General features: G+C 56.8%; 1 protein-coding gene across 4 annotated transcripts in view; it reads left to right on the top strand.

Moving 5' to 3' along the window:
- Positions 1–2,223: 2,223 nt before the first annotated feature.
- The window catches only part of atp11a (ATPase phospholipid transporting 11A), a 375,081-nt gene continuing 366,891 nt past the window's right edge, over positions 2,224–10,413 (top strand). Inside the window, exon 1 of one of the 4 annotated variants that reach the window (XM_041199612.1) lies at positions 2,224–2,460. In XM_041199612.1, coding sequence (XP_041055546.1) covers positions 2,422–2,460 — 39 coding nt within the window. In that variant the 5' untranslated portion in view covers positions 2,224–2,421. The remainder of the gene's footprint in view (positions 2,461–10,413) is intronic. The other 3 variants (XM_041199614.1, XM_041199613.1, XM_041199610.1) reach the window with 3 other exon arrangements.

The raw sequence follows: 10,413 nt of genomic DNA, 5'->3' as shown, positions 1-10,413 counted from the left end.
TTGAGCTGGGGTTGAGCTGGGGTTGAGGTGGCGTTGAGCTGGGGTTGAGGTGGGGTTGAGCTGGGGTTGAGCTGGGGTTGAGCTGGGGTTGAGGTGGGGTTGAGCTGGGGTTGAGGTGGGGTTGAGCTGGGGTTGAGGTGGGGTTGAGCTGGGGTTGAGCTGGGGTTGAGGTGGGGTTGAGTTGGGGTTGAGCTGGGGTTGAGGTGGGGTTGAGGTGGGGTTGAGCTGGGGTTGAGCTGGGGTTGAGCTGGGGTTGAGGTGGGGTTGAGCTGGGGTTGAGCTGGGTTTGAGTTGGGGTTGAGCTGGGGTTGAGCTGGAGTTGAGGTGGGGTTGAGCTGGGGTTGAGCTGGGGTTGAGGTGGGGTTGAGCTGGGGTTGAGGTGGGGTTGAGCTGGGGTTGAGGTGGGGTTGAGGTGGGGTTGAGCTGGGGTTGAGCTGGGTTGAGCTGGGGTTGAGCTGGGGTTGAGTTGGGGTTGAGGTGGGGTTGAGCTGGGTTTGAGGTGGGGTTGAGCTGGGGTTGAGCTGGGGTTGAGCTGGGGTTGAGGTGGGGTTGAGCTGGGGTTGAGGTGGGGTTGAGCTGGGGCTGAGGTGGGGTTGAGCTGGGGTTGAGCTGGGGTTGAGGTGGGGTTGAGCTGGGGCTGAGGTGGGGTTGAGGTGGGGTTGAGCTGGGGTTGAGGTAGGGTTGAGCTGGGGTTGAGCTGGGGTTGAGGTGGGGTTGAGGTGGGGTTGAGGTAGGGTTGAGGTGGGGTTGAGCTGGGGTTGAGGTAGGGTTGAGCTGGGGTTGAGCTGGGGTTGAGGTGGGGTTGAGCTGGGGTTGAGGTAGGGTTGAGCTGGGGTTGAGCTGGGGTTGAGGTGGGGTTGAGCTGGGGTTGAGCTGGGGTTGAGGTGGGGTTGAGCTGGGGTTGAGGTGGGGTTGAGCTGGGGTTGAGGTGGGGTTGAGCTGGGGCTGAGGTGGGGTTGAGGTGGGGTTGAGCTGGGGTTGAGGTGGGGTTGAGCTGGGGTTGAGCTGGGGTTGAGGTGGGGTTGAGCTGGGGTTGAGGTAGGGTTGAGGTGGGGTTGAGCTGGGGTTGAGGTGGGGTTGAGCTGGGGTTGAGGTGGGGTTGAGCTGGGGTTGAGCTGGGGTTGAGGTGGGGTTGAGCTGGGGTTGAGGTGGGGTTGAGCTGGGGCTGAGGTGGGGTTGAGCTGGGGTTGAGCTGGGGTTGAGCTGGGGTTGAGCTGGGGTTGAGGTGGGGTTGAGCTGGGGTTGAGGTGGGGTTGAGCTGGGGTTGAGGTGGGGTTGAGCTGGGGTTGAGGTAGGGTTGAGCTGGGGTTGAGCTGGGGTTGAGGTGGGGTTGAGCTGGGGTTGAGCTGGGGTTGAGCTGGGGTTGAGCTGGGGTTGAGGTGGGGTTGAGCTGGGGTTGAGCTGGGGTTGAGTTGGGGTTGAGCTGGGGTTGAGCTGGGTTTGAGCTGGGGTTGAGCTGGGGTTGAGGTGGGGTTGAGCTGGGGTTGAGGTAGGGTTGAGCTGGGGTTGAGGTGGGGTTGAGCTGGGGTTGAGCTGGGGTTGAGCTGGGGTTGAGGTGGGGTTGAGCTGGGGTTGAGGTAGGGTTGAGCTGGGGTTGAGGTGGGGTTGAGCTGGGGTTGAGCTGGGGTTGAGCTGGGGTTGAGCTGGGGTTGAGGTGGGGTTGAGCTGGGGTTGAGCTGGGGTTGAGCTGGGGTTGAGGTAGGGTTGAGCTGGGGTTGAGCTGGGGTTGAGGTGGGGTTGAGCTGGGGTTGAGGTAGGGTTGAGCTGGGGTTGAGGTGGGGTTGAGCTGGGGTTGAGGTGGGGTTGAGCTGGGGTTGAGGTAGGGTTGAGGTGGGGTTGAGCTGGGGTTGAGCTGGAGTTGAGGTGGGGTTGAGCTGGGGTTGAGGTGGGGTTGAGCTGGGGTTGAGGTAGGGTTGAGGTGGGGTTGAGCTGGGGTTGAGCTGGGGTTGAGCTGGGGTTGAGTTGGGGTTGAGCTGGGGTTGAGCTGGGGTTGAGGTGGGGTTGAGCTGGGGTTGAGCTGGGGTTGAGCTGGGTTTGAGGTGGGGTTGAGCTGGGGTTGAGCTGGGGTTGAGCTCTGTGACACAGCAGCTCCCCTGCGGCTGGGCAGCGCCGCCCTGACTGATGAATATTAATGAGGCGGAAGCCCCGCCCTCCCTGAGATTGTGTTCCAAGCGGCCCCGGGGGCGGGGGGGGGTTTCAGTGTCACTCAGTCCCGGGTCTGGCTGGGCTGGTGCGGGGCCGGAGCCGGAGCCGGAGCCGGAGCTGCTGCCGCTGCTGCTGTTTGGCTTCAGATCCCGGGGAGATCCGGATCCGGACCGGGAGCGGGAGCGGGACCGGGAGCGGGAGATGCGCCGTGTGGCGGCGGATTAGCGCCGCGGGTCGGAGCCGGGAGCGGGAGCGGGAGCGGGGCCGGGGCTGGCCATGGACTGGAGCGGGCTCCGGAGCTCCGTCCGCCGATGGGTGAGTGACCTTGTGCCGGGCCGGGCTGGGCAGCCGGGACCACCCCCCCCACTCCCACACTCCACCCCCCCACCCTCCACACTCCACCCCCCCACCCTCCACACTCCACCCCCCCACCCTCCACACTCCACCCCCCCACCCTCCCAACACCCCCCCTACCCCCAACACCCCCCACACTCCACCCCCCACCCCCCCACACTCCACCCCCCCACCCTCCACACTCCACCCCCCCACCCTCCACACTCCACCCCCAACACCCCCCACACTCCACCCCCCACCCCCCCACACTCCACCCCCCCACCCTCCACACTCCACCCCCCCACCCTCCACACTCCACCCCCCCACCCTCCCAACACCCCCCCTACCCCCAACACCCCCCACACTCCACCCCCCACCCCCCCACACTCCACCCCCCCACCCTCCACACTCCACCCCCCCACCCTCCACACTCCACCCCCCCACCCTCCCAACACCCCCCCTACCCCCAACACCCCCCACACTCCACCCCCCACCCCCCCACACTCCACCCCCCCACCCTCCACACTCCACCCCCCACCCCCCCACACTCCACCCCCCCACCCTCCACACTCCACCCCCCCACCCTCCACACTCCACCCCCCACCCTCCACACTCCACCCCCCACCCTCCACACTCCACCCCCCACCCTCCACACTCCACCCCCAACACCCCCCACACTCCACCCCCCACCCCCCCACACTCCACCCCCCCACCCTCCACACTCCACCCCCCCACCCTCCACACTCCACCCCCAACACCCCCCACACTCCACCCCCCACCCCCCCACACTCCACCCCCCCACCCTCCACACTCCACCCCCCACCCTCCACACTCCACCCCCCACCCTCCACACTCCACCCCCCACCCTCCACACTCCACCCCCAACACCCCCCACACTCCACCCCCCACCCCCCCACACTCCACCCCCCCACCCTCCACACTCCACCCCCCCACCCTCCACACTCCACCCCCCACCCTCCACACTCCACCCCCCACCCTCCACACTCCACCCCCCACCCTCCACACTCCACCCCCCACCCTCCACACTCCACCCCCCACCCTCCACACTCCACCCCCCACCCTCCACACTCCACCCCCCACCCTCCACACTCCACCCCCCACCCTCCACACTCCACCCCCCACCCTCCACACTCCACCCCCCACCCTCCACACTCCACCCCCCACCCTCCACACTCCACCCCCCACCCTCCACACTCCACCCCCCCCACACTCCCAACACCCCCCCTACCCCCAACACCCCCCACACTCCACCCCCCACCCTCCACACTCCACCCCCCACCCTCCACACTCCACCCCCCCACCCTCCCAACACCCCCCCTACCCCCCACCCTCCACACTCCACCCCCCCACACTCCCACACCCCCCCTACCCCCAACACCCCCCACACTCCACCCCCCACCCTCCACACTCCACCCCCCACCCTCCACACTCCACCCCCCCACCCTCCACACTCCACCCCCCCACCCTCCCAACACCCCCCCTACCCCCCACCCTCCACACTCCACCCCCCCACACTCCCAACACCCCCCCTACCCCCAACACCCCCCACACTCCACCCCCCACCCTCCACACTCCACCCCCCACCCTCCACACTCCACCCCCCCACCCTCCACACTCCACCCCCCCACCCTCCCAACACCCCCCCTACCCCCAACACCCCCCACACTCCACCCCCCACCCTCCACACTCCACCCCCCACCCTCCACACTCCACCCCCCCACCCTCCCAACACCCCCCCTACCCCCAACACCCCCCACACTCCACCCCCCACCCTCCACACTCCACCCCCCCACCCTCCCAACACCCCCCCTACCCCCCACCCTCCACACTCCACCCCCCCACACTCCACCCCCCCACACTCCACCCCCCCACCCTCCACCCCCCCACCCTCCCAACACCCCCCCTACCCCCCACCCTCCACACTCCACCCCCCCACACTCCACCCCCCCACACTCCACCCCCCCACACTCCACCCCCCCACACTCCACCCCCCCACCCTCCCAACACACCCCCTACCCCCCACCCCCCCCCCCACTCCCCTACCCAACACCCCCCACACTCCACCCCCCACACTCGCCTACCCCACCACCCCCCAACACACCCCCCCAACACACCCCCCCAACACACCCCCCCAACACACCCCCCCAACACCCCCCACACTCCACCCCCCCACCCTCCCAACACACCCCCTACCCCCCCCACTCCCCTACCCCCAACACCCCCCACACTCCACCCCCCCACACTCCCCTACCCCACCACCCCCCAACACACCCCCCCAACACCCCCCCCCCCCAACACCCCCCCCCCCAACACACCCCCCCAAACACCCCCCTACACCAAACACCCCCCCCAACACACCCCCCCAACACACCCCCAACACCCCCTACCCCCAACACCCCCTACCCCCCACTCCCAACACACCATCAACACCCCCCACGCCCCCCCTTCGCCCCCATGCCCCCCTTCCCTCCCACGGTCCCACCTCTTCCCCCCCCACCCTTCTCCCCCCCCCGCCGTCCTTGTTCTCCACCCCCCCGCCCCCGTCCTTGTTCTCCCCCCCCCCCGCCCCCGTCCTTGTTCTCCACCCCCCCGCCCCCGTCCTTGTTCTCCACCCCCCCGCCCCCGTCCTTGTTCTCCACCCCCCCGCCCCCGTCCTTGTTCTCCACCCCCCCGCCCCCGTCCTTGTTCTCCACCCCCCCGCCCCCGTCCTTGTTCTCCACCCCCCCGCCCCCGTCCTTGTTCTCCACCCCCCCCGCCCCCGTCCTTGTTCTCCACCCCCCCCGCCCCCGTCCTTGTTCTCCACCCCCCCGCCCCCGTCCTTGTTCTCCACCCCCCCGCCCCCGTCCTTGTTCTCCACCCCCCCGCCCCCCGTCCTTGTTCTCCACCCCCCCGCCCCCGTCCTTGTTCTCCACCCCCCCCGCCCCCGTCCTTGTTCTCCACCCCCCCGCCCCCGTCCTTGTTCTCCACCCCCCCGCCCCCGTCCTTGTTCTCCACCCCCCCGCCCCCGTCCTTGTTCTCCACCCCCCCGCCCCCGTCCTTGTTCTCCACCCCCCCCGCCCCCGTCCTTGTTCTCCACCCCCCCGCCCCCGTCCTTGTTCTCCACCCCCCCGCCCCCGTCCTTGTTCTCCACCCCCCCGCCCCCGTCCTTGTTCTCCACCCCCCCCGCCCCCGTCCTTGTTCTCCACCCCCCGCCCCGTCCGCCTTCTCCCCCCCGTCCTTCTTCTATCCCCTCCCGCCGTCCTTCTTCCCCTCCCTCCGCTGTCCTCCTCCTCCCCCCCACCCACCCCCAACTCCCTGTCCTTTTCCCCCCAGATTCCAATGCATAATTTCAACAGTTACTGAGCACATCATGATGTGACCTACAAACAACACGTTTTATATCACTGTCAAGAATTGACAGCTGAAGAGTTGTATTTGCAGCTGGCAAAGTAATCAGATTCTGTGCTAAAACCTTCACTATGTATTACCTCGTGGAAGTACGGGCTGGATGGTTGGTTGTAAGGAGGTGCACATGTATGTGGTAATTTGGAACAAAACTGATAGGCATCTGGTGATTACAAACACCATTATTTGACATTGTTGGATCTGCTGCTACTGATTGCTAATGGATTGTGCTGCCAGTCTTCTGCTGATGTAATAATTTATAAATTGCTGGTGAAGGATCAGTTGAGATTACATGAGGGGCCTACGTGTTCTTGGTGCGAGTTGGTGTGTAAGACTTGCCAGTTCTCAGTGGTCTGCTTAACCACTGACTGTTTTTGTCATCTCAATATTAATTAGGTCAACGAATTCTGTTGTGAACAGGCTTGCCATCTTGCTCTTCTGGGTCCAAATTTTACTCATGGTGAAAATTTACCTGACGTTTCCATCAATATGAAGTTAATACTCTTAAGGCAAGCAGCTTTAATCATATGGCATTAGTCTGTTCATCTGTTCTTGCTGGCTGACTGCTAATTTTGACATTGATTTCATTGTGCATACCTTTAAAAGACTGTAGCAATACAGATAATGGGGTACAAAGAATGAAATGCCAGCATTTTAATTTAGTATCAGAGGTGGTACAGTGAAAGTTCACTGAATTGGCCCCTGGGATGAGGGTTCTCCTGTGATGAGAGGCAAAATAAATTGGCCTTCTATCCTGTGGAATTTAGAAGACTGAAAGGCGATCTCATTGCAACCTTCAGATTTTTCGTCTTTGGGAATTAAGGGATATGGGGAACATGTAGGAAAATGGAGTTGAAACCAAGATCAGCTATGATGGTATTGAATGGTGGTGCAGGCTGGATGGGCCAAATGATCTAGTCCTCCTATTTTTTGTGTTGCTGTGTTTTCAGTTTTCTTTTTTGTTCGCCTTTGCTGCAGCTGCTTGGATCAGGTTATCACAGGACAGCAATTGGAATATGACTTTAGCCGCCAATCTTACTATCCAGCAGTTTTGCAACTCCTTCCTGTGACAAGAATGGATTGGAGAACATACTTGCTCCATTTCGGCTGTGGTGCATAGCTGTGACAACGACAGGATGTTGGCTGTAGTGCTCCCTTGATTGGACTTGAGTATTCCTATTACATACTTGCAAACGGTTACATTGCGTGTCCTGCACAATTTATTCACAATATATAAAAATGTGCTCTGAAGAAGAGTCAAAATGTTAACTCTGTTTCTCTCTCCACAGATGCTGCCAGACCCGTTGAGTTTTTCCAGCATTTTCTGTTTTTATTTCAGATGTCCAGCATCTGAAATATTTTGCTTTTATTATCTGTTATGTTTGGGTGCAGTTTGCATTGGCAAGTTCAGGTTTGTCATTGAAGGTGTACATCACAGAGGGCAGCAGTTCGAGTTCTCCATGGCTGCCTAGTTGTGGTGGTACCTGGAACCTGGCGGAGACTGGACTGTAACCATCCTGAGGTCAGGTAGTAGGCTGCAGGGAAGATGGACCTACAGAAAGGAATGCATAACACTTGGCAGTTTCCTGACTCTAGAGAGTATTAGTACATCATCCATCTCTGCCTGGCAGATGCCCTTATCCTGATGTTTGCGAGTAGCAGGAAATTCTTGCCTTTTTTGACAGTAGGGGTTAGTTGAATGGGATGGGCAAGAGGGTTGCCAATCCTCCAGGACTGGTCTGGAGTCTGCAGGATTGGAAGATGAGTTTCCAGGACACCGCTGTGTGCAACCCTAGCAAAAAAAATCATTGGAATATTAAAAAAGATTTTTTTTTCTTTTGGCAGTTTCTTTGAACATTTCTTTTTATCAAACATAAAAATATTGAAACAAAAACAAAAAATGCTGGAACAATTCAGCATATCTGACGGCATCTGTGGAGAGAAAGACAGAGTTAATGTTTCGAGTCCGTATGACTCTTCAGAGCTCTGAGGAAGAGTCATACGGACTCAAAATGTTAACTCGGTCCTTTTCTCCACAGGTGTTGTCAGACCTGCTGAGTTTTTCCAGCAATTTTTGTTTTTGTTTCAGATTTCCAGCATCTGCAGTATTTTGCCTTTATAAAAATATTGAAAATGGGGAAGAATTCTGTTTGGCAGTCAAGCATCATCCAATAGGGTAATTAGTCTTTTTGCTTTCCAGTTGGCGTAGGAAGGCAGAACATGGGGGCAAGTCATGTGGCAAAACCTCCAGGAATACCATTATTTGCAATTAGCAACTCTAATGGGAAGAAGTTTTTAGCATTTGCAAAGAATTGATAGAATAGATAAAGATAAACTTTTTTCTGCTGTGCATGATCTTGTACAAAGATATGTAATCTTAACAGAACCAGGCCACAGAGAGAAGTTAGGAAACACTTCTTCAGTTAAATTGTGAAACACTCGACCACCAGAGGCAATAGCTGCCAACTCAAATAATACACAATTGCATTCCAAAGAAGGGTTGGAGCCCAGAGCTGACAAATATGGCTTTGTTGTGGCTTTTTTGCGAATACTTGTATGAAAGATCATATAATGTATGGAGTCTGTGTGGTGTGAGATATGATAGGAAAGTCAACATTTTCCATTTTGCACCCTGATGTGTGCGGAGCACCATGCTCTGCATCCCCTTTGCTACCGTTGGGCTGTGGCCCTGGCTGTGTTCTCAAAACTGACATGGACTCTTAGTATTATCTGGTAATCTAAACAACACTATTGCAGTGTTGTTCATTCCGCTGGTCATTAGCCACATGAGAATTGGGAATCCAGATGCGGTTAATTGAATTTATGATGAGTAAAGAAACACTGAGAACAGACATCATCTTTGATCATGTGATCTCGATACTGTGCATGCTTGTAAGCCTTAATCTGTTTGTGCATTTGGTAAAAGGAAGAGCAGTAATGCTTTTATTATACATATTGTTATGGCTGCTTACTTTGTTACTGAATGGTGGGAGATGTCTAAGCTAATATGCGAATGTAAAGTACATGTATCTGTATTGTGTGCACAAGGCATTTTTACTTAAATCAATGTATGCAGCTAAGGTATTGCCATTTTTTGCCGCATTTGTGGCTCATCAACAGATGTAGAGTAAGCAGATGGGGCTTGAGGTAGCTTTTGGCTCAAGGTACCAAAACCTAAAAAGATCAAAGTAAATTTGGTTTTATTGAATGTTTCCATAACCACTAAATGGACCTTGATTGTATAAAAGTGTCCTGCTTCTAAGCATGTTATTCAGATTTTCTCCTTAATTACAAGATAATGAAGCAGCCCTTCTTAATTTCTCCACCTTTAAACTTGAATCTACCTCTGCTCTTTACCGAAGAATGTAAGAAATAGGAGTAGGAGGAGGCCATTTGGCCTCTCGAGCCTGCTCCACCATTCAGTAAGATCATGGCAGATCTGATTCTGGCCTTAACTCCACTTTCCTGCCTGTCCCCCTTAACCCTTGATTCCCTTGTTCATCAAGAATCTGTCTAACTCAACATTGAATGTATACAATGACCCACCCTCCACTGCTCTCTGGAAGAGAATTCCAAAGACTAATGACCCTCTGAGAGAAGAAATTTCTCCTCATCTCAGTCTTAACTGGGAGACCCCCTCATTTTTAAACTGTGATCCCTAGCTCTCTGTTTCTCTACAAAGGGAAACATCCTCTCGACATCTACCCTACAAGCCCCCTTAGAATCTTGTGTTTCAATAAGATCACCCCTCATTCTTCTGAATCCCAAAGAGTGTTGGTCCAACCAACTGGACCTTTCCTCATTAGACAACCCCTTTATCCCAGGTATTCTGAGATGGTCCTTCTTATCCTGTGGACTCAAGGCGTGGATTAATTTTGTGTAGAAAATTAACTCAGAGACAAAATTGCTATATGGGGTTATGTAGCTTCAGAAGTGCTGCAGCTTCTGTGTTGACCTACAGCTTTAAAGGGAAGAAGACTTTCAGCTGGAACTGAAGTATGGGTGTCACTTAACTTTTACCCCTAGAGCTACTAGCTGTTTGGCAGTATGATTCTCTATGAACTCTGACATGGGCTCAGCCAAGGCATTCGCTCTGGAAAACTCTTCATGGAGAACAAGAGACAGACTAGGCAATGAATTGGTAGGTTCAGTGGTACAAAGATCTAAATGCTGCTCAGCCACCAGACACACAGCTGACTCCAGAGGCTTCATATGGTATGTCTGTCAACTGGAAAGACCCCTTCCTCCAACAGATCACTCAGTGCTGCAAGGGTTTCTTGCTCATCAGTTTTTTCTGGAAAGAGCAAATTCAGGTCCGGCAGGTCTTCATGCAGATGGTCACCATCTGCTGCACTGCTTTCAGTATCTGCCATCTCTGGCCTTAATTCACAAAGAACTGAGATATTCATAACTTCTGTCTCCACCTGGGATCTAGTTGGTAGTGTCTGTGAAAGAAAGGAATTTGCTGCTGATTGTGCAACTTACACAGCAGTTGAAGGCTGAAGTTCCAATGGTTCTAAATAAAAGATT

This window comes from Carcharodon carcharias, chromosome 11 (assembly GCF_017639515.1).
Source record: "Carcharodon carcharias isolate sCarCar2 chromosome 11, sCarCar2.pri, whole genome shotgun sequence".
Classification (NCBI taxonomy): domain Eukaryota; kingdom Metazoa; phylum Chordata; class Chondrichthyes; order Lamniformes; family Lamnidae; genus Carcharodon; species Carcharodon carcharias.
This window is presented reverse-complemented; position numbering and strand designations above follow the sequence as displayed.